The following is a 23,376-nucleotide window of genomic DNA, read 5'->3' on the forward strand; positions in this document are numbered from 1 at the left end:
GGGCTTCCTGGACTTCCCAAGTGGTGCTGGTGGAAAAAACCTGCCTGCCAATGCAGAAGATGTAAGAGACAGGCGTTTGATCCCTGGATTGGGAAGAGCCCCTGGAGGAGTTGTTCAGTCACTAAGTTAGTTGTGTCTGACTCTTTGTGACCCCGTGGACTGCAACATGCCAGGCTACCCTCTCCTTCACTATCTCCTGGAGTTTGCTCTATTTCACATCTGTTGAGTCGGTGATGCTATCTAACCATCTCATCCTCTGCCACCCCCTTATCCTTTTGCCTTCAATCCTTCCCAGCATCAGGGTCTTTTCCAATAAGTTGGCTCTTCCAATCAGGTGGCCAAAGTACTGAAGCTTCAGCTTCAGCATCAGTCCTTCTAATGAATACTGGAGTAGGAAATGGCAACCCACTCCAGTACTCTTGCCTGGAAAACCCCATGGACAGAAGACTCTGTCAGGCTACAGTCCATGGAGTTGCAAAGAGTCAGACACCACTTAGCGACTGAGCACACATATCCTTACTCCTACCCGTTCTTACTACCTTACTCTGACACCAAGCTCTTGGTTCTCTCCTTCTGATCATTCCTTTTCAGGCTTTTTTCATGTCCCATAAGTGCTCCCCGGGGCTCAAATTTTGACTCTCTCTTTTTTTTTTCTCTCGCTCTTCTTACTTAAAGCTCACAATGGGAAACTGTCCAGGGATTCTTACAACTGTGAAATCCCTTATTTTAACTGGGCTCACTAGCTCTTATACATTATTTTGCCTTGGTTGAATAAAACCCACAGGGGTAAATAAGAAAAACTTTGTTAGGGAAACTTCAGTTACCAAATCTGCTCAGGAAGCAGCTAAGAAGTCTCAACTGAAACTTCTCTTTTTGTTGCTGTTTCTCTCAGGCGTACAGGCCTTAAAAAGATAAGCACCTCTGAGCTTATTTCCTAGGCTATCCTCTAAACTATCGGAATCCATTTTTAGACAAGAAGTTGCAAGCAGGCTCAACTACACTATCCCCAGCACCAGTCTGGACCTGGTAGAGAGCCGATTTGGGGCTTGTCTCTTGCGTGATGATTGTGCCTGAGTTGAGGGATTGAGGGCGGGAGGAGAAGGGGACGACAGAGGATGAGACGGTTGGATGGCATCACCGATTCAATGGACATGAATTTGAGTAAACTTCGGGAGTTGGTGATGGACAGGGAGGCCTGGCGTGCTGCGATTCATGGGGTCGCAAAGAGTCGGACACGACTGAGCGACTGAACTGAACTGAACTGAACTGAGGTCCTCCAGTAGGCGGAAGGCAGGCAGCCAAAGTGCCATGGTGCAGCCCACTTGGGCAGAAGGGCAGGAAACGGAGCCATCGTTGGCTCTGCTGAGAGGTGCTGCATTCAGAATAACTCCTCCCATAGCTGCAGACAGGCGCCACAAGCTTAGGGCGTTTCCTCCCAGTTTGACCCAGGTGCTCCCAGAACGAAAACAATCTAGGGCGCAGCCTCAACCAAAGCAGGTCTCGGGGCGGGGACTGCTTGGCTGGGACAACTGCGTAGTGGAGGGCGGGGCCAGCCCTGACGACATGTGGAACCCCGCCCTTAGGGGTGGGGCGGGAGCGCGCGAGCTCTGTCACGCAGGCGCGTTCGCCTGGTGTGGGCGGTGCTAGAGGTTGCGGGGGGTTGTAGGGAGACGGCGCTGCCGCCATTTTGTGGGGTGTTTGTCGCAGCTACTGGAGAGAGAAGACGGCGGTTTGCCGACAATTCTCGGCCAAAGGGCCTTTTGTTTTTGCGGAGGTAAGGCTTCGGGCAGTGTGTTCTGGGCTGGGCGGCTTCCCAGTTTTGTAAGTCTCGAAGCCAGGTGTGGGAAAAACGACGGGATTCGGGGCCTCGGCGACCGGGGTGGGTTTGGGACACAGCTCTGCTTGTGACATTTAAAACCTAAAGTTGCCCAGGCGTCATAGTAGATTTAAAATATAAGGGATAAAAGGCCTCGGCTCTGCCGCTAGCTTTTTTCAGAGAACCCAGGCCTCTCGCATCATGGCTACTTAGGCCGTGCTTCGTCCGCCGGTCAGAGTGAGGACCTGTCTGGAACCCTTCTAGAACCGCCTGTAGCAAGTGTACTCCTAGGTCAAGCCTTCCTCAGGATGCCTGGCCTCAGCTGTTTGTAGCATTCGGGGATTTTCCGGGGTCAAATCTCTTGAGTGCGCCAAAGGCCCTGGCCAGGTGCCCTGGCGGATAGGCTGGGGCTGTGGACTGGGCGTCCGAGGAACTGCAAGTCTGCGAGTCCAGGTGGTGGGATTTAGCTCGTGCTTATGAGGTTTAAATACGGAGAGATTCATCCTTTGTGCAAACTGTTTTTAAAGTGGAGCATGTCATTACTGGAGCAGATCTGCATTTCTGATGCTTTTGAATCACACTGTCCTTGATTACTGAAGCAACCGTGATATGCTTATCCTGTCCTTAGGAAACAACACTCCAGACTGACCGGGTCAATCTCCTGGTCTCATTTTTTAGATATCTTTGCTGGTGCTCCATACATAAACCTTCAGGCTTCTTGTTATCAGGTACAGCCCTCTTGGAGCCATCTAATCATAACTTTAACCTTTATAGGTATTTTAAAGCCATATATATATAGATATAAAATTGTTGGGTAAAATAGAGTGTTAAAAGGCAGTAGAGAATCAGGTTTCCAAGACGGATATAAGCATATCTGATGTTTTTTGTATTTGGTGTTTTTATTGGAAGCTGTCTGATGATTCTAACATGTAGAATTCTTTATTAATTATAGAGGTAATGCAGTAATTCTAGGGGGTGGGGTTTTTTTTTTTTTTTGGTGTGTGTGTATGTGAAGGAACTTAATTTGTGTAACCTGGGTCTGGGATTCTTTTCTTGGCCTCCTGAGAAAATTTTTCTGAACAGTAGTGAAGGAGGGCTTCCTAACAGATGAATTAAAATGAAAGTAGTGAACTTGGCTAGAGAAATAAAAAACTTTGGCTCTCCCAAGACTCTTATTTTAATATTTGCACACTGATAACTGGTTATATAAGAATTGTTTTGTTCACAGGTGAGCTAGTTATGGGTGGCTGACAGTAGAAGGAAAAAAGCTGAAGCAGACATGTTTTGCAAAAACTATGTATTAGTCATAATAATAAGCATCAATCATCAGATGGGATTTTGCTTGGTATGATTTAAGAATGCTTAACTAAGCAATTTTAAAGTTACTATGTGATTAAAATACAATTGGGGGGTAATCAAAAGGTCAGAAGAATTCCACTAGAAATACAATTCTTTTTATGGCTTTTCTGATGGTCATTTTTGCTCCTTAATTTGTACTTTGGTTTATGTCAGTTTCCCATAATCAAATGACCTATGAATATGTCATAGGTCATATTCGAATGCTCACTTAACCAATTTCCAGTACCTTGACTAATGTTTGAGTTTTTGTTTGACTTAACCAGTGCCTTTGTCTTCCTTTTTTAAAGCATGCTAAAAGAGAAGCTACATATGAGAAGTATGTTTGATGGGCATAGCGTTAGAATCAGCAAGAGAAGGGAGTTAAAAGATCTGGATATTAGTGGCTTCAGGCTCTGATGGCATGTTACTTATATTTTCTTAGGGAATACCTCTCAGGAGATGCCTCATTTCAAAATCTTTTTTAAACCATTTGAAATCATGTAGGTTTTGTTACTTGAATTCATTTCTTGTTACTGAGCCATCTGGTCAAACTGAGGGAGGTTAACTAAGCTGGCTTTGCTCCAGTTTACTTTTTTTGCAGCTCCTTGCTGGGTTGTGAAACTCACGGCCTTCAACACATTTTGGACACCTGTTAAAAACGAAGCTGCTTTGTGAAAGAGCTAAGATGTGGAGAGGCAGATAGGGATGACTTGTTAGAACACAGATCCTGAAAAACCTAATGAAGTTTGTAGGTTGCTGTCGGATTTCGGTGTGACCATATTCATCCTTATAGGTTCATTTTCTTAGTCACGCCAGATCTACAACAGATAACATTTAATTTTAAGAAGGCTGCAGGATGATCTGAAAATAAACTTGTGGTTAGAGGAAATGAGTTCATAAAATGACTTTTTATTGCTCTTCAGGTTCTCAGTTGAATACTGTGTTCTATTCACACCCTGAGTTCTATTCAAAGCTGAGAGTCATTCTCTCAAGATTTAGAGAATGGAACTCTTGAGTGTTTGAGAAAAAGGATCTTCATTAGTGGTTCTTTACCTTTAAAACAAAGTCACCTCCTATGTTAGTATCCCTAAGTATTTCTCTGACTGCAGTTATTTGTGTTACAATGTTTTGCTAAAGGTGCATGATACTTGGTGATACTTGTTTTAAACTAGCTCACCTTTAAAGTTAACATCAATAACTTATAGTTTGATAATAGCAGTAATTTAAGGGGTTAGTAGTAATTTACCATAGGAAAAAGGTAAGCTTCCCAGGTGGCGCAGTGGTAAAGAATCCGCCTGCCAAGACAGGAGACACGAGAAATACTCCAAGCCTGAATCCTGACTCTTTATTTTTAAAATAGCAGTTGGCGAATGTTAGTTGAAGACATGCACCAAACTGAGAATTTATCCAGAAGAATTGAATTAAGGTCTCACAGTGTTATCATTTAGTACCAGGATCTGTGTGCCACTTAGAACCTATCATCTGACAGACCAGTGGGATAGTGCCCCCATGCCTTGGGAAACATTATCTGCAAACATTTTAGAACCTCTACGACCCAATGTCTTGGGTGTTTTTGTATTTAATCAATATTAATGTAAAGTACTGTATTTACTAAACAAGCCATCTGTGATTCCACAGCTCACTTTTCATTTCCATTAACAGATGCGGCATTCCAAAAGAACTCACTGCCCTGATTGGGATAGCAGAGAAAGCTGGGGACATGAAAGCTACAATGGAAGTCACAAACGGAAGAGGAGATCCCACAGCAGCACGCAAGAGAACAGATATTGTAAACCACATCACCAGTTTAAAGAATCTGATTGGTAAATTACTCTTGAACTAGTACCATTTTAACACAAAGAGTTTAAATGATTTGCCATTAGCTTGTATAGCTTTCATCTGTCAAATTGTTTTTATAAATCCGTCAACAAATACTCATTCAGAAAACATTTCCTGAGTGCCTGTTATATGCTAGACATTACTGTGAGTAGAACAGAGTTCCTGCCTCATGTATCCATTTGGGACCTGTGGGAGATAGTTGACCAAGTCTTGCTGCCAGGAAGGTAGTTGTGTGAAACGAGACACCAAAGTGGTAATAGGACACACACGAGTGAAGTGAGTGATTAAAGGACCAGCAGGTGCCTTCAATTTGTATGTGAATACTAGGCAGATGTGTACATTGGGCACTTATTAGAGCTCCACAAATGAGAGAGAGTGAAGGGTGGGGAGAGTTATCCAGATTAGAAAAATAGTGTGCCCTATGAGAATGTTAACATGCTTTGGGGATTAGTTGCTTATACTCTATTGACGATAAGACCAGGGAATATATTTGGGATTTTTCAAAGCTTGGCTGTTTTAAGAACCATTCCTTTGCATAGGCAGTAGCCAGTAATTTAGGGAAGGGCCGCAATAAAAATTCCAGATGGCATGTGTTCTGTTTTAGTGTATTTTTACCAGTGTAAAATTTGGAGGTAATACATTTATGTAGAATTGGAGGAATTTTGTAAAGTTCCTAAACGATTAAACAAAGCCTAGGTGAGTAGTTTCTTTCATTTTGTCCTCCATTAATTTCCCTTTCTCATTTGTTTTTGTTGGTTCTATGTTTTCTCCTTGTTTTGTGCAGATGTTCCATTGGGACTGTTTGCCAGATTGCTTTCTAAATTAGCCAGCTGGGGTTACTTTAAAAAACAGTATGTAATTTTTTTCCTTTTCCATGCTAAAACAGACTTGTTCTGCAGAACAGTGAGCTTGTTGGTAATCAGTGCAGACTAATCATTCTTCACATGCTATTGTATGAAGAGAAAAGAGAATCTCTGCCAGGATTTCAATGACCTGAGCTAAATTAATGTACTATAGAGGATATTTGTATCCTATATTAAAATAAATACAAAATACTCTGTAAGGCATAATGTCATAATACTAATTATTCATAAGTTTATTATGCATTGTATAGGTGAAAAAGAACTCGTATGATTGACGAACAGTTCATTTATGTTATAAAAGGAGATGCCGGGGATCGAACCCGGGGCCTCATACATGCAAAGCATGTGCTCTGCCATTGAGCTACATCCCCAGCCCTTTATTATGCATTGTGTAGGTAAAAAAGAACTCTTATGATTGATGAACAGTTCATTTATGTTATAATTAACTGTATAAACATCATTGTCCAATAACCGCTAGACTAATAGTTTCTTCTTGGCACCAGAGATGTCTGGTGGTAATTACTCCCTATAATCTGGAGTAGTCTAATAGTCTTTTTAAGATTCAAAACTTTACGAGTGTTTTTTAATAAAAATATTGAAAAAATGAAAAATACAGAAGCATATAAAGGTAATCTTGGTAGGATGCTAATCTCCCATTATTTGGAAGTAAAATTATTTCTGATTATTTTTAAAAATACCTATGGGTACAAATCTTTGCCTCTGATATTTCTTGGAAATAGATTCTAAGAAGAGGCAGGACAGTTTAGAGTGTGAACTCTTAGAAGACTCTTGCTACATATTCATTTATTTTTCCAGAAAGTTTGTACCAAGTTATATTCCCTACAACTTGTTTCTTCATTCTCTCATCAGTCTTGGTTATTTTGAAATGCCAAGAATAGTGTTTTGTTATAATTTGAATTTTTAAATTTCTGTTGAGTTTGTCCTCTGTCATATATTTACTGACCACTTGAACATTACTTTTTTTGATTGTAGTTCATTTTGAACATTATTTTGGTATTCTTAGCCTTTTTTTCTATAAAAGTGTATTTTCCTTACTGATTTATAAGCAGTTTTATTGTATATGAGTTATCGTACCTTTTTTCACATATATTGTGAAGTGTCTTATTTTCCTGATTTGTAAGTAGCCTGTGAATTGCCCATTTTCTACAGGCTTGATAGGTTAATTATGCACAGGAAAATTGATGTAGCTGTGAACGCTGACTTTGTATCCTTAAATGTCTTCCTGTAACATAGAGCTGTTGTCGTTTAGTTGCTAAATTGTGTCTGCACTCTTCTGACTGCAGCCCTCCAGGCCCCTCTGTCCATGGTATTTCCCAGGCAGGAATACTGGAGGGGTTGCCATTTCCTTCTCCAGGGTATCTTCCCAACTTGGGGATCTAACCTGTGTCTCCTGCATTGGCAGAGGGATTCTTTATTGCTGAGCCTCCAGGGAAGTCCCTATAACCTAAGAGTATCAAGCCTTACACGAGTGATTCTCAAACTGTAGTGTGAATAGGATCACCTTGGAGGTATGTTTAAAATGCATATTACCAGCTTATTCAGTGAGCCTCACCTGAGACCAGAGATCTTCATTTTTAATAATTCAGTATTTTGATATTGTTAATAAACAAACCATCCTCTGAGAACACTGTTTTAAGCTCTTCAGGCTGGCATGCAAGATTCTGGATGATCTGTTCCCGGCTTATTTGCTTATGCATCCCTATTTGAAAATTGGTCTTGCTGAAATTATTTCCTAAGTAGTATGTAGACAAACTCATCTCTGAGCCACTGTGGTGAAAGTGCTCTATAAATATAAGATGGTAATATGCCATTTTTCTCCCCTCTCATTTCTTCTACTTTTTACTTTGTCCAAATTCTGATTTCCCTTTAAGATGCAACTCTTCCCTTTTTCCTGAGATTTTCCATGACCATTTTAAGCATTTTGAGATTTTTTTTCCCCTCTGTGACCCTAAGCACTCATATACAGGCTTTTGGCATTTCTTGCATTGTTGAGTCATTATTTGTTGGCAGAGATTTTTGCCTCATATATATTTTTTATCTCCCACAGGACCTGTGTGGAAATAAAAAGGAATGAGCATAGCCTCATTAGTCTTGACTATTTTGAAGAACTGTAGTGAAATATTCACTGGGTGATTAGTGAATATTTTTAAAAATGAAATCAAATCTATTCATCCTGTTCACTCTGTCCATGTAGCCTTTATAATTCTGTAGATTTTGTTCATGTAATCTCTAAGCTTTGGTTGTTACAGGTTGAAGAAGTCCTCAGCTTTTTGGTTTATTCTCATGGTATTACTTCACCCTGTGTTTGTTATTCTGAAGATTATGGTTATCAGCAGCTCTAATCTCATGCACCAGTCCAGCTAAAGATAATTAGTGTTAGTTTTTTTCTGATAAATTTTAGCCTTTTATGGGAAGGATGCCTTCCAGAATTAAACAGGTGCCCTTCAGAGTATAGTAATGTCTAGCTTGATGTAAATCCCATATGGTTCCAAGCAACTGATAGATCTAAAGTCTTACCCTAACATCCTGAGTTGTTTCTCCAGTGGCTAGAACTTAAGGCTGACACTGGAGAAAGGGGAAAAGGGGTTTCTGCATCTCCCCAGCCTGGATTTGATGCCAGCCCTGTTGAGTAGGAGTTTTAGAGATGCTTCTCCTTCTACTTCTGCCTAAACCAGCTCCCCTGTGAAAAAGAATGACAGCATATTCTGGGGAAAAGAAACCTATTGGTGAGGGCAATCTAGTCAACATCTGTCACTCCATTGCTTGTTAGGATTATTTTAGCTGATGTGTCTGACTGGGCAGGTGTCCCCTCTCTCCCTCAGTGCTCCATGTGCATCCCTCTTGAAGCTTCACACTCTGTTGAAGAGGACTCTCATCCCAGGTAGAGGGGGGTCGGGAAACTGGGCCAATTGAATGTGTGTCTTTTTCTTTCCATCAGATCAAGGCTGCTTAACTGAAATCCATTGACTTCCTGAGGTCCATGGCCTCTGAAATTTCTCACCAAGTTTTGTTTATGCATTTTTGCATTTCTTATGGGACAGGGTCCATATCTTTTATCAGATTTTCAAAGGGATCTGTAGATTCGGAAGTTAAGCACTGTGGTACCAGGTGATGCTATTTTCCCTGAATTATTGTTTATTTCTCAAGCAGGAATGACAGGAAATTCGAAATGCACAGGGAAGTAGGGGGTTGGGTAAAACCAAGGCAAGCAATTACAAGATCTTTTCCCCATTTACGAGGAATATATTTTAGATATCTTTGGCACATGAAGCAGCCTTCAAAAACTGTGTTGTCTATTTCTCAGAGGATATAGGAAGCTCGAAATAAAGAGGAGAGATGGGATAGGTGAGGTGTAAAATTGGCTCACACAATAGTATTTACAATGTGCTCTTCAACCATAGCAAATTATTTCCCTTCTAGGGATCTCAGTTTAGCCATGTAATATGAAAGAACTGAAATATATTTGATTCCTTTTATCTCTGATTCAGCTTTCTTGAGAGAATTCTCTGTGCCAGAGAAATCTAAAATTCACTTACATTAAGAAAAGAATCCTTTTTTGCCTGTCTCATATTGTGTGTAGTTCTGAAAAAAGGAAGAGAGCTTAGTTACAGATGTGTATATCCTAAGATTGATGAATTTCAGAAGAGCAGTTTTGTGAATTTTCTTTGGTCTTGTCTTTGACCAGAAGATAAAGGGACTCTTTAAGTAAGCACTGAATATGTTGAATGATTTGACTCCAACTTTATTTCTTGATAGCAGTATATAGTAGTAGAAATATATGAACACATTTACTTGTTGGTTAAAGTAAAATTATTTAGGTTTTATGAATTAAGTATAAATCGATCCATCAGTTTGTACTTTTTTCTTTTATTGAGTTAGCTGTTTAAACCAGCAATACTTTTTAACCATATTATTCTAGAATGAAGAGTGTAATTTTTAATACTTTAATGTGTTTGCAGTCATTATTTAGAAGCAAGGTCCTTGAATGAGAGAGATTATCGGGACCGGAGATACATTGATGAATACAGAAATGACTACTGCGAAAGATATGTTCCTAGACATTATCACAGAGACGTTGAAAGCAGTTATCGAATCCACTGCAGTAAATCTTCAGTCCGAAGCAGGAGAAGCAGTCCTAAAAGGAAGCGTAATAGACACTGTTCAAGTCATCAGTCACATTCGGTATGATTAATTTTGTTTTTATTTTGGGTGGATACTTAACTTGTGTGTAAAAGCTCTTACTGGGCCAGTAAGTTTGGAAAAGTTTATAATACTGTATGAATATAATTGTGTTTAAATTACTTGAATCCTTAAAGGAAGTATCAAAATTCTTACAACTAATCTGTATTTATTGATAGTTAGCTCTCATTTACCTACATTTACTCATTTTCTGTAGACCAGATCATGAGTTTCTTCATATTAATATTAAAAGTATTTTTATGCTTTATAACAATCTTATGAAAAGAAAAGGCACCCATCTTTTCTTTCATCGCAAATTTTTTTTCTAAAAGAAACCTGTTTCCCAATACTTGGAAACAAATGTAGACAGTTGCACTGGTGGATACTTAATCCTGAATATAACACAGTCCCATAGCACAGTGCATCATCCTTGCAACTAGTTACCTTGGAGTTCTGAAAGTGGGTGCCGAATGGGAAATTAAGTGTCCAAAAAGCCCGTTCTTTTTTTTTAATTCACATATCTTCACTTGTTTGATAAGTAAATTGAGTTAATTATTTTCCTTCCCTAATTTTCTTCAATAGAACTAGCATTGATTAGATTGAACATTGAAATTAACTAGCCTTTATTTTCCCCTTATATTTTAATCATGTATGTTTAAAAATAAGTTAAATAATAAATTTGTTGAACTAATATTGACATTTCAAAACATTTTTCTGACAAACTAGACATCCCAACTCACAGCATATGCTGTTTTATAACGAGATTAATAGATCATGACATTTGCATTCTTTAAATTTCAGACTTCAATTAAGTCAGTATTTTAAAGAGACAATTGTGTTGTTTTTTTCTATTGCCACTTTAAGTATCTTATCTGAAAATCTGTTCCTTGCCATGTTTTTCTTCTGTAACATAAACTGTGCCCTGTGAATTTCTGGGGACTGAATTTGAAATTGCTCCTGCCAACTGTTCGTGGCCTGGTGCTTATCTGAATGCCTGAATATCTCCCCGCTGAATGAATTGCGTATTCTGCCCTGAATTCACTCTGATATATTGATTGGCTGGACGATCTTGGTGCTGCCCACTTGCCGTTCCAGAAGAGCCACCGAAGGAAAAGATCCAGGAGTATAGAGGATGATGAGGAGGGTCACCTGATCTGTCAAAGTGGAGACGTTCTAAGAGCAAGATGTATAGAATATTTTTCAACACTTTTTAAACTTTGCAGACAGAATAATCTTTTTAAGAATAGTTTGTCAGCGGGGGGCTAAAGAACTCTTCATTGCTTTTTTGTTTTGTTTTTCGTGGGTTTGTTTGTTGTTCTTTTGTATTTCTTCTTTTCTATAGAGTTTAAATATTTCTACTCTAAAGTTCCAAAATAATCAGTGGAATTTGAGATTAGAGCAAGAAAGATAGCTCTGTCTGAATTGTTTTTGTAACAGCTGAAAATAAAATAATTTTGAGTGCTGAAACCTTAGTTATGCTTTGATAGAGATCATTTGAAAATATTCCACACTTAAGCATTCATTGTTTGAATAACTGATAATTTGTACTCAGGTACTTATACTTCTTTCTCCCCCCCCTCACTTTAGATGAAATCGTGGACACTTTGGGTGAAGGGGCCTTTGGCAAAGTTGTAGAATGCATTGATCATGGCATGTAAGTTTGTTGTTTTTTCTTTTTGGAATATTCTAATATTTTTGGTGGGGAAGGATCATAATTTGGATGAAATTGAATTTAACTGGTAGCTGTGTGTTTCCTGGGAGGTGTAAGTATTCAAAATTTCTTTAACTGTGTATGATTTATTTACCATGAATGTGAATTTTGATCAGGAATGTTGAAAATTTTTATCAGATGGAGTCGATTGAAATTAAAGTGTGTTCCAGTGAAGAGTTTCTCAGAACGTAGGCCCTTAGCTTTCTAAAAAAGATACGGAGTGCTTTACCCTACTTCTGAATTGCAGAGACAATAAACCATGGCTAATCTTGGTTCAAAAACCTTTATTTCCAAAAGATATTTGCACGTTACGGTCAGCTTCTTAAACTATGAAGAAATTACTTAAAGCCTACAGAATAAAGTTCAGATTGAGTTATACTAACCTTTTTGTTACTTGATCCTCTCTGCTTCACTTTTCATGTTTTGCTCTAAAATCTCTATTCTGTGGTTGCAAGTTTTTTTGTAAGTGAAACTCTTAAAACTATTGAGTGAAAAGTGCACATTTTAAAATTGACATCTAACTTTGTCATCATAAAATAGTTGAGGGTATAATTTCCAGCTTATTGTAAGGGTTGATTTTTCTTTTTTTAGTAAACATGTATCCTTATGTTTAGGGGAATGTAAGTGCAATAGCTTCATACTTCCTGTCATCCACGAACAAACTTTTCTTGACTACTTAGAAATGCTTTTTCCTTGAACTTATTTTTACTCCACTTTTCATAAAGAACATTTTCCTAAATGTCTTGTTTTATTACCCTTTTCTCTCTACCACAAAAATGTGAACATAAAGTAACATTTTAAGATATTTTGAAATACTTTGACTTAGTGAAAGTGTTAGTCACTCAGTTGTGTCCGACTGTGACCCAGTGGAGTGTAACCCACCAGGCTCCTCTGTCCCTGGAATTCTCCAGGTCAGGAATACTGGAGTGGGTATCCTTTCTCTTCTCCAGAGGCTCTTCCCAGGGATCCAACCCAAGTCTCCTGCATTGCAGACCAATTCTTTACCATCTAAGCCATCGGGGAAACCCCACTTTGACTTATCAAGGTTGCTAAAATAGTCCAAAGAATTCCCATGTATTCTTCACCCAGATTGCACAAATGTTAACATTTTATAGTATTTTTTATTCTCTATATTTTCATATTATATGTATTTTCAAATTTTGTCTACTAATTTGCAGGTTAGATTCAGATTGCACTAGTTGTCCCATTAAAATTTTCTTAAAATATCTTGAGATTCCAAGACTTAAGTATTTGAGACATTCCAATTAATAGTATTCAATTTGATCAAGTACACAAATATCTGTTACAAATTTTGATACTAGACCTAAAATGGGTTTCATAAGGTGTCTCAGTGGTAAAGAATCTGCCTGCAATACAGGAGACCTGGGTTTGATCCTTGGGAGGGGAAGATCCCCTGGAGGAGGAAATGGCAACCCACTCCAGTATTCTTGCCTGGAAAATCCCATGGACAGAGGAGCCTGGCAGGCTATAGTCCATGGGATTGCAAAGAGACAGACACAGCTAAGCAGTCACCACGCATGGTTACTATAGTAACATTAGCTAACACTGTTACCCATCTTTCATTTTTATAGCTATTAGCCCTTAGAAAACTTGGCTGTACAATTAAACAGATGAGACAAGAAGTTTTGTCACAGCAGTTTTATAGTAATTCTTTTTTTTAATTCATTTATTTTTAATTGACGGATAATTGCATTACAATGTTGTGTCGGTTTCTTCCATACATCATCATGGATCAACCATAAGTATATATAATGTCTTTTCCCTCTTGAACGTCCCTCCCCATCCCACCCTCCTAGGTTGTCACAGAGATCCCGCTCTGAGTTCCCTGGGTCACACAGCAAATTCCCTCTGGCTCTCTGTTTTACATATGGTAGTGTATATGTTTCCATGCTAAATACAGTAATTCTTTTCAGCCTTGAGATATATGCCATGCATCATAGGTTTTATGATCATCAAAATAATTTTTGAATGATTTACCAGCCTATAACTTCATTGCGGCCTTCTTAAGCGAATTGGAAAGATTTGCTATCCAGCCACTAGAAAAATTTGTTTGCCTCAAAGGTTTTGTTTTTTTTTTTTTTGGACAGCCTAGGGCACATACCTTGCCATATTAATTTTCACATCCATGAGGTTTTCTTTTCTAACATGAAAAGGCTATAGTGAAGAAAACAGGTTTGAATGCTTGCTTGTCTTCAAGAAGCTCAGCTTTAGGAAAGAGGACAAAAGGAAGTTTCATATTTGGAAACCTTTTTCCTGAAAATCATTCAGAGCTGTATCTTTTGGTGGGGTGGGTGGGCCTCCTCACGTGGCTTGTAAGATCTCAGTTCATCATCAGGAATCATACCTGAATCCACAGCAGTAAAAGCCTGTGTCTTAACCAGTTGACCACCACTTCCCTCTAGACTTTGTAGGAAGTATCCCTTGGTGGCTCAGTTGGTAAAGAATCTGCCTGCAGTGTAGGAGACTGTTTGCAGTGCAGACCTGGTTCAGTCCCTCGGTCAGGAAGATCCCCTGCAGGAGGGCATGGCAACCCATTCCAGTATTCTTGCCTGGAGAATCCCGTGAACAGAGGAGCTTGATGGGCTCTGGTCCATAGGGTCACAAAGAGTTGGACACGACTGAAGCAACCTAGCACACGCATGCACATGGAAGCCCCAGTCTAAAGCACACTGCCCTGGATTGTAGCTGTTCCTACCTGGCGGCATCCGTGAATGAACTAAACATGTTTTCCACTTCACGGCTTAACGATGGTGTCGCCTCTGCTGGGATTTTCTCCCAAATCTAATGGATAGACAGTTGTCTCTCAGGGCTCAGTTGTGTGTCTCCTCTTTTCTGAAGATGTCTCAACCCCCCTAACCCCAGTCATTAGGTTCTTTCTTCTGTCTACTCCATATCAAGCACTTTTAACCTTCAGAATATGTTGTTTGTGTCTGTCTTTTCCATTAAACTGAGATACATAGGACAAGCCCTTTTTAATCACTAATATCTGTGCACCACCTGTCACAGTCAGTCTATCTTAGTGAATGACCAAATGCTTTCAGCAGTAGAATACTCTATTCAAGGTTTATATTTTTATCTTTCTTCTCCAAAAGGGGAAAAAAATCTCAGTAAATTTAAACTTTTGGAAACAAATATTAGCATTCACACGTATTAAGAGAATCATCACTCCACATAAAGTGAATTTTGTTAAAAATGTTTTGAAAAAATATTAATATAGAGCTGCTATAATATGCCCTGTAAGATTATTTTAGGACACATGTCTTCAACCACATCCTCTACATTTATCATTTTCATTTTATTTTTAAGGGATGGCATACATGTAGCAGTGAAAATTGTAAAAAACGTGGGACGATATCGTGAAGCAGCTCGTTCAGAAATTCAAGTGTTAGAGCATTTAAATAGTACTGATCCCAATAGTGTCTTGTAAGTATAAACTTGGAACTGTGGTCATCACGTTACATGAAATAATCAGAGTTCTACAAACTGAATCATTTTTATTTTGATCTGTTGTAGCCGATGTGTCCAGATGCTAGAATGGTTTGATCATCATGGTCATGTTTGTATTGTGTTTGAACTTTTGGGACTTAGTACCTATGATTTCATTAAGGAAAATAGCTTTCTGCCATTTCAAATTGACCACATCAGGCAAATGGCATATCAGATCTGCCAGTCAATAAATTGTAAGTACACTTTGTTAAATTTTTAAATACCAATAAAAGTTTTTATTATATAAGTAACATCAAAGCATTGTCACTAAAACTGCACGTATTACAAGTAAAGATGAAACCGCTTTTGGTTCCTACGTCTATCACCAATCCTCCCTTCCCCCAGTATAGATTAAATTTGTCAGTGAAACTAATAATGTCTTTTTGTTCTTTTGTAGTTTTGCATCATAATAAATTAACCCATACAGATCTGAAGCCTGAAAATATTTTATTTGTGAAGTCTGACTATGTAGTCAAATACAATTCTAAAATGGTAAGTTAAAGACTTGTTTTAATTTTGGTAGTTATCTTTAAAATTAATTTAGCTTGATATGATGCTTGGATGAGAAATTTTACCTCTAAGACTTATTATATCCTGGTGTTTAACCCAAAAAGGGTAATCCTTTGCCTTTCTCATGGGGTTATATTGAAAATCAAAAAGGCAGTTCTTTGGCAAGCCTTTTGGAATAGTGCTGTAAAGTATTTTATATATTGATCTTTGTGTTTACTCAACTGTTTTCTAGAAACGTGATGAACGCACACTGAAAAACACAGATATCAAAGTTGTTGACTTTGGAAGTGCAACATACGATGATGAACATCATAGTACTTTGGTATCTACACGCCATTACAGAGCTCCAGAGGTCATTTTGGGTCAGTAGACACCAGACTTCCTAATACTTGAATTGAAAAAGATATTTTTGTTCTCTGTAGCTTCTATTGTAGGGGGCCAGGTAGTGGGTGGATAGCTGTGATTTTCTTAGCAGTGTACAGAAAATGTTTTCTGTTTCCATAAAAGCTGTCTGGTCATTGCTATAATTATTTTTCCTGAGTGGGAATAATATGATACCATCTGTAAAGGTATTCCAAGTGGTCGTTATTTTTGAACAAGTCAGTCTTACGTGATCATAAGAGAACAAGTTCTGTTGGCTTAATTACATCGTAGTGTCTTTTTTGAACTGATGTGAACACCTATTTTTGTCTCATCACTAAAGCTTGGTGCTGATGAAAATGCTGAAGAGCTAGTGGGCAGACATTTGTATGCAGGGTGGATGATAAGAGGGAGCTTAGGGAAAGAGCATCTTGTGCCTCAAAATTTAGAAGTTAGCCACCAGGTCATGTTGATAGAGCAGGGAAGTCAAAGACGGCTTTGAGGGGCTTGGAGACAGTGGGAAAATTCAGATCGGGTGATACTGGGAGACATAATAGTTAAATGGAATAACCATAATACATGGCTGAATGTAAGTTTCAACTGAGGTTGGATAGTAAAAACATTTTCATGGAATCAGTCTTTTCCACTTTTTACGTTTTTGTCCAAGAAGACTGGTAGTTCAGAATAGGAGTATGAAATCAAACTAATGATGTTTATCTAGAGTAGAGGATTGCTAAAAGGGTAAGGAAATTAAGAATGTTCTATAGTACTAGCCAGTAGAACGTTCCATGATGATAGAAGTGTTTTATCCGCACTGTCCAATATGGTGGCCATTAGTAGCTATAAGTAGACTACTGTGTACTTTAGAGTATGGCCAATTAATTTAAATTTTAGATTTAAATAGCCACGTGTAGTTAGTGGCTACTACATAGGACAGTGCAGGTTTAGAGCATGTCTTCAAATTGAGGTTGATGTTACTAGGATTTCTGCCTAGTGTGGTCTGAAAGAATCTGCTTCTGTTGCAGTAGTTCAGAAAGTATGTTTATGGTTGAGGACTGAAGGCTGCAATGAAGGTAAGAGAAAAGAGTGTGGAAAGAGATGTGGATGGAGAGGTATTTTGAGAGCTTAAAAAGAGTAAACTTGCTGGAACTTCCCCAGCGGTCCAGTGGTTAAGATTCTGCTCTTCTGCCGCAATGGGTGTAGGAAACTAAGATCTTGCGTGCTGTGCAGTGCAGCCAAAAAAATTAAGAGAGATAACTTGCTGTGTTTTATCAATTTTAAGAAGCAGATTTTCTCCCACATGTTAAAATGTGGGAGAACATAAAACAATGGCATTTTTTTCTTTGTTATTGGTACGTAAAACGGCAGTGTATCTTACACTCAGTTAATGGCCTTTTCCTAGGTTGGGTAAGATATAGTGATTCTTGGTATTAATACAGTCCCATGGGTTGCCAGGCTGGAAATAGTTGATATAAATCCGAAACCGGGGTTCTTGGTCTTTAGGAGAAGAAATGAAGAGATGGGAAGATTAGAAGCATTCATTATGTGTTTGTGTGAAGTGTTACTCCTGAAGATAAAGGCAGAATTAGGTTGAAGAGGAAGATGTAAGAGGAAGACAGTTGATCTTACGTCTTGGGTGTTGGTAATAAACAGAAGTTGGGAAATTCCAGTAAAACTGAATGATGTGAAATTCCAAAGAGTGTTGGAGCTAACCCATAACAGAATGAGATGATGTACAGTGGTATGCTACAGAAGGTTACAGTCATTTGCGAGAAAGCTGAACTGGGAGAAAGGAGTGGTTGGAAAAGAAAACTTTCATCTTAGGTTGAAGCTCTTAATCATTTGCAAATTTTTTATGTGTTACTGTAAGTAGAAACAGGCTCCATCTTCCATTTGTTCAAATGATACGCCCTGTGAGGGTTAACAAAAATGACTAAATCATAAGTTCCTTGCATATATCGTTTCTTCCTTTGTCTTTAAATTCAGTGATATTACTGGAAGAAATTGAAATGTCTTTTAAAGTAGGTTTTCTTTGTACATTATTGTTGTATTAAATATTTAAACTTTGAAAGATTAAAACATCTGTGTGGTTTCCTCTTTTCTAATTAAATATAGACTTAAGGCTAGGTGTCTTTTTCTTTTTTGAATAATATTACTATTGAGAGTTCTGAAGGAGAAAGTATAATATAGATCATGTATAAACAATCTGAAAGTACATATATAAATAGCTCTGTGTGAACTTTTAAATATGTAATTCTGCTTATAGGTGCTTAGAATATCTAATATCTATTATATCTGTATCTATTATACTGTCTTACAATTCCTACATAATTTATGTGGTACAATATTTCTTTTAATGGAAACAAGAAACTCAGATATCAAGCTGACAATTGATAGGGGGTTAGTAATTATATTCTGAGGATAATTGTTGATCTGTATTTGCGTTAATAAAATGTAAAATTTCATAGAACAGCCATGAACTGGATATAACAGAGTTCCTCTTTGCACAAGCAATTAAAAAGACTATGAAACATTTCCTAGTCCCTCTTGTTTTACATAGAAAGCCTCTTCCCCTAGGTTAAAATACTCTAATTTGATAACGAGGATATGGAGGACTCAAAGGATACTGAATATGTTTGATATAAAACTAAAAACTTAAGCTGTGGATTTACTATCATTCTTCTAAATAGGCTATATAAAGAGAGCACCCACATAGGAAAGGATTTAGTGTATTGACAGTTAAATTGTTGCATAATAAAATGTTTGGTTTTGTTTTTAAATAGCTTTAGGTTGGTCTCAGCCTTGTGATGTTTGGAGCATAGGTTGCATTCTTATTGAATATTACCTTGGTTTCACAGTCTTTCAGGTATGTATTTACTAAATGTTATTTACTAATTCTTTGCTTTATGTATATATGTATGTATTTTTGGCTGCACTGGGTCTTCATTGCTATGCACAGGCTTTCTCTAGTTATGGTGAGCAAGGGTTCCTCTCGTTCCACTGCACTATAAGGAGCTTTAAATGTTACAGGCCTATTGAAGTTTTGGTTTCTCTTTTGAAAAGTTGCCATTGTGTGTCATTATTTTTAAGATTAAAATTTGCATATGCAAAATAGTCATCCTTTAAAACCATAATGGAATGAAATACTACTCTCAGTGAATGGTCATAATTCATTCTGCGTGTGATTGAAGATTTTAAACATATGGTTCGTATTGAATATGAAAAACATGGTTCATGTGAATGTAATCCATTTTTGTGTGTGTGTGACATGCTTTCATGAATTTATATTAGTGTAACTATGGTCAGTTTTCATTCAGTTCTGGTTATGTTGCACTTGTTTTTTAAAGGAATTCAGAAACAGTATGTTGTATTAAGCATCTGTGACACTTTTAGGCACATTTCTAAGCACTACGTGTACAAAAATGAAAAGACAGTATCGCTGTCCTCAAGGAAGTCATACACAAGATAGATAATGCGAGAACTGTTAAGAGTATAATGTGATATTTGTTAAAATGGAACAGTGTAAAAAGTGTGGTGGAAACCCAGAAACAGTGAACAGTTAAGTTTCCTTAGAGAAGGCATCACTGAGGAGTAGAGAATTTAATCCATGGCATAAGGAGGAGGAGAAGTTTGTCATAAAGTTAGAGTGTGTGTGATGGCCATATCAGGAAGAAGAAATTGTGTTCATAAATGCAGCGGGCATACAGGAAGGTACTCTAGTTGAAGAAGAATGAATAGTGCTATTAAGTGTTTCGGATAAGTAGAAAACTAGTGTCAGTAGGCAAGTACTGACACTTGCAGTGTACTTGTTTGCCATTTGTTTTATCCTACAAGTCGGTTCAGTCCCTCAGTCATGTCCAACTCTGCAACCCCATGGACTGCAGCATGCCAGACTTCCCTGCCTTCCTGAAGCTTATTCAAATCCATGTGTATTGAGTCGGTGATAGAATTCAACCATCTCATCCTTTATTGTCCCCTTCTGCCTCCAGTCTTTCCCAGTATCAGGGTCTTTTCCAGTGAGTCAGTGCTTCACTGATCCTACAAGTCAGTGGTTTCCAGATACAGACTGGTCTAAAATGAAAATGATTTTGTAGAGTTGCCATTCTGGCTTTCAAGTAGAAATTATCCCTCCTTGTTTTTTGTTGTTTGGTTTTTTGTGGGTTTTTTTAGAATTAAAATGTCCCTTTTATGAGATGATAATAGTTATTTATTTTTTAAAAAATAAAAGTCCTCACTTGGCAAAGTAAAAGGGTGAAAATGTTATTTAGGTCTCCACATTTTTTCCTCATAATTTTACTTAATGTCTGAAAGCTCAAACTCTTGAAAGCTTCAAGTGGTGTAACCATTGAAGAACTTGAAATAGGGTTGTAATATGATCAAAGTATGTTCTGGGCAGGGTGAGGGCTGTTAGGGAGTTCCTGGCTAATTCTGTCAAGGTTGATTTGAGGTTATGACAGTGCAGGATGAGGAGGAAACTGTGATGAATTAAGTCATTTAGGTGGCTGTTGCAGAATGCATGTGTTTACTACTGTGGGACACCTCATGCTCTTGTCCGATCTGTAGCGATCTTGTTAAAAGTACTCTAGATAAGTTTGATTTCTAGGAAGTAGCTATTGCATCATTCCTAGGAGGTGGTATCTGATTTTGTGGTAGTAAGCTGTAGGGTCAAGGAAGAAGTTGAGCACAGTGCATGCTTTCTTCATTCTGACACAAAAAATTTTTCAAATGGTTTTATGATTATAAATCACTGGGATCTTAAGCATGGATTATTAGCTTTGGTTTGACATTCGGTTTATATTTGGATATCACCCTCCAAAATGTCTTCAGCTAAGGTGCTTTGTGAAGATATGGAGCTTGTATTATTTATTCCTGTCATGAATTAAGAATATCATTTTGAAAGCAGTGTGCTAGGCACAGTAGTTAATGGGTTTAAAAAGCATTGTTCACAGACTGCTCTCCAGAGCAGAGGTTGGCAAACTGTATCCTGCCTGATGCCTGTTTTAAACAATGAAAAAGAATATGTGATAAAGACCATTTTGTGACCATCCAAGCCTAAAATATTTGCTTTCTGGTCCTTTATAGAAAAATTGCCAGCCTCTGCTCAAGGAGTGTATGATTTCAGCTGTCAGTTTAACAGTTTATTCTACTTTAGCAAAAACTCTTACTAGGTAATTTAAAAATAAAACATTTTCACTTGGGTTCATAGCTCAAGTTTCCTCATTTATGAACTACATAATATTGAGCTAGTATCTTAACCTCTCTGAAAGTCATGTTCCAACATACTTAGCTCTGGGTTGTAAGAATTACTGGGATGGTCTAGGATTAGGAAGTGTTAACAGGGGCGCTGTCCACTCAGTAAATGGAGGTTAGTTAAGCAACTGATAAAATGGGACAGATTTTTGGTAATCTTCCCCACGCATCTTAAACACTGCAATAAATATAAATAAGGAAAAACTGTTCAGTTTTACATTAAACAAATTATTCAAACTTTGTAAGTCAACTCTACGTCAATAAAATACATTTTAAAAACCTGTTCAGCATCTGCTATACAGCCCTTACTGATCCAATTCGGAAAGACTTCAATTTTACTGGGTTTGCATTAAATAACACAGCTCATTGAGTTACAGTCCTCTGAAGTGGAGTGTACTATAAGTTGTATAATTGTCTAACCTGGTCCTTTTATGGAAGCACTGTTTTGTTTCCCTTTGTTGCATGTAGAGAAATGGAAAGTGCTAAGTTTCTTTTTCCTACTTTTTTTAGACTCATGATAGTAAAGAGCACCTGGCAATGATGGAACGAATATTAGGACCCATACCAACACACATGATTCAGAAAACAAGGTATGTTTTTTTAAGATTAAAGCCCTTGGGTACGTACAATGGCCTTATTCAAACTACAGAAAATCCATCTTTGTTTATTATCGCTTATTCCAAAAACTTGTAGATTGTGGGTTTTTTTCATGAAGTTTTTTGAAAAGTAATGCAGTGTTTACTTTGTGATCTAGTTAATAAAATGGTGTTTTTATACTCAGGCTAAACTTTTCATAAATGTTTTCCTAGGTCAATACAAAAATAATACATAGCGTAGTAAAAAGACCTTGATTTTGGAGTCATGTCAGTCTTAAGTTTGAATTCCACACTTTTGCTAACTAGCTGTATGTCTTTGGACAAGATACTATATAAGAGGTTTCAAAACAGCTTTACCACAAGTCACCCATGGAATTGTTAAAGATTTGCAGCCTCATTCCAGATCTAATGACATTAGAATTTACACAAATGGTTATAAGAACCTGTTTTTAAAGCTGGCATTGTTATATGTGTGGTTATTTGGGACAACTTAGGTGGGATACTAAAACCTTATAGGGTACAAGATAAGAAAGATACCATTCAAGATATCTGATAAGTAATTTTTGTTGAGATTTTTAGAAATTGTGTGCTTAAGTATATATAGAGAGCTGCTTATGGTTCAAGTTTCTGTCTGTTACCCCTGTTCTCTGGTGAGGACAGGGTAAGCATGTGAATCTTTTAAACTAACTGAGACTTCTCTTTCCTATAGAAAACGCAAGTATTTTCATCATAATCAGCTAGATTGGGATGAACATAGTTCTGCTGGTAGATATGTTAGGAGACGCTGTAAACCGTTGAAGGTAAGAAAAAAAAGAATTAAGTTTTTTTTTTTTTTAACTTTTAACTATTTTTTAATGTCCTTCTTTAACATCATTTTTCTCCTCAGGAATTTATGCTTTGTCATGATGAAGAACATGAGAAACTGTTTGACCTAGTTCGAAGAATGTTAGAATATGATCCAGTGAAAAGAATTACTTTGGATGAAGCATTGCAGCATCCTTTCTTTGACTTATTAAAAAAGAAATGAAATGGAAATCAGTGGTCTTACTATACTTCTCTAGAAGAGATTACTTAAGACTGTGTCAGTCAACTCAACATTCTGATATTTTTGTAAACATTAAATTATTTTGTACATTTAAGTGTAAATACTGTATGTTTTGTATCAATAGCATAATTACCTTATTAAGCAAACATGGTCTTGATAATGAAATATAAAAGCTAAAATTAATTTTCCTTTTTTGAGATTAATTACCATTTTTAAAAACTTTTGGAATACCCTTTGTGTCCAGTGATAATTGTGATTGATCTTGTGTTTTGTACATGAAAGTTGACTCTTTGAAGTGATTTTTTTTTTTTTCTGAGTAAAAGGAACTCTTGACTACTTCA

General features: G+C 37.5%; 1 protein-coding gene and 1 non-coding gene across 5 annotated transcripts; one reads left to right on the forward strand and one right to left on the reverse strand.

The window, feature by feature from the left end:
- Window positions 1-1,609: 1,609 nt before the first annotated feature.
- Window positions 1,610-23,376, forward strand: CLK4 (CDC like kinase 4). Of its 4 annotated transcripts, XM_043465713.1 has the most exons (14): window positions 1,616-1,774; window positions 4,817-4,977; window positions 5,778-5,844; window positions 9,837-10,059; window positions 11,152-11,242; window positions 11,644-11,710; window positions 15,095-15,211; window positions 15,302-15,468; window positions 15,672-15,766; window positions 16,017-16,146; window positions 18,928-19,010; window positions 21,905-21,984; window positions 22,700-22,790; window positions 22,877-23,376. In XM_043465713.1, exons 2-14 carry the CDS (start codon window positions 4,875-4,877, stop codon window positions 23,015-23,017), a joined length of 1,455 nt encoding a protein of 484 aa, XP_043321648.1. In that variant the 5' UTR covers window positions 1,616-1,774; window positions 4,817-4,874; the 3' UTR covers window positions 23,018-23,376. The 4 variants fall into 4 exon arrangements, with proteins under 4 accessions (XP_043321649.1, XP_043321648.1, XP_043321650.1 ...); XM_043465714.1 differs by lacking the exon at window positions 5,778-5,844 and having other exon boundaries at window positions 1,610-1,774; XM_043465715.1 differs by lacking the exons at window positions 1,616-1,774; window positions 5,778-5,844 and adding an exon at window positions 8,700-8,758 and having other exon boundaries at window positions 4,839-4,977.
- On the reverse strand, window positions 6,156-6,227 carry TRNAA-UGC. The gene has a single exon. It is a non-coding gene; the product is annotated as a tRNA-Ala (tRNA).

The sequence above is a fragment of the Cervus canadensis genome, chromosome 4, assembly GCF_019320065.1.
Source record: "Cervus canadensis isolate Bull #8, Minnesota chromosome 4, ASM1932006v1, whole genome shotgun sequence".
Classification (NCBI taxonomy): domain Eukaryota; kingdom Metazoa; phylum Chordata; class Mammalia; order Artiodactyla; family Cervidae; genus Cervus; species Cervus canadensis.

Excerpts from the sequence above, each read along its gene's own strand:
- CLK4 (XM_043465713.1), top strand. The coding sequence starts at position 4,875 with ATGAAAGCTACAATGGAAGTCACAAACGGAAGAGGAGATCCCACAGCA. Across the intron at positions 4,978-5,777 it reads CAGTTTAAAGAATCTGATTG|ATGTTCCATTGGGACTGTTT; the intron begins GTAAATTACTCT and ends TGTTTTGTGCAG. Across the intron at positions 19,011-21,904 it reads TTGGTTTCACAGTCTTTCAG|ACTCATGATAGTAAAGAGCA; the intron begins GTATGTATTTAC and ends TACTTTTTTTAG.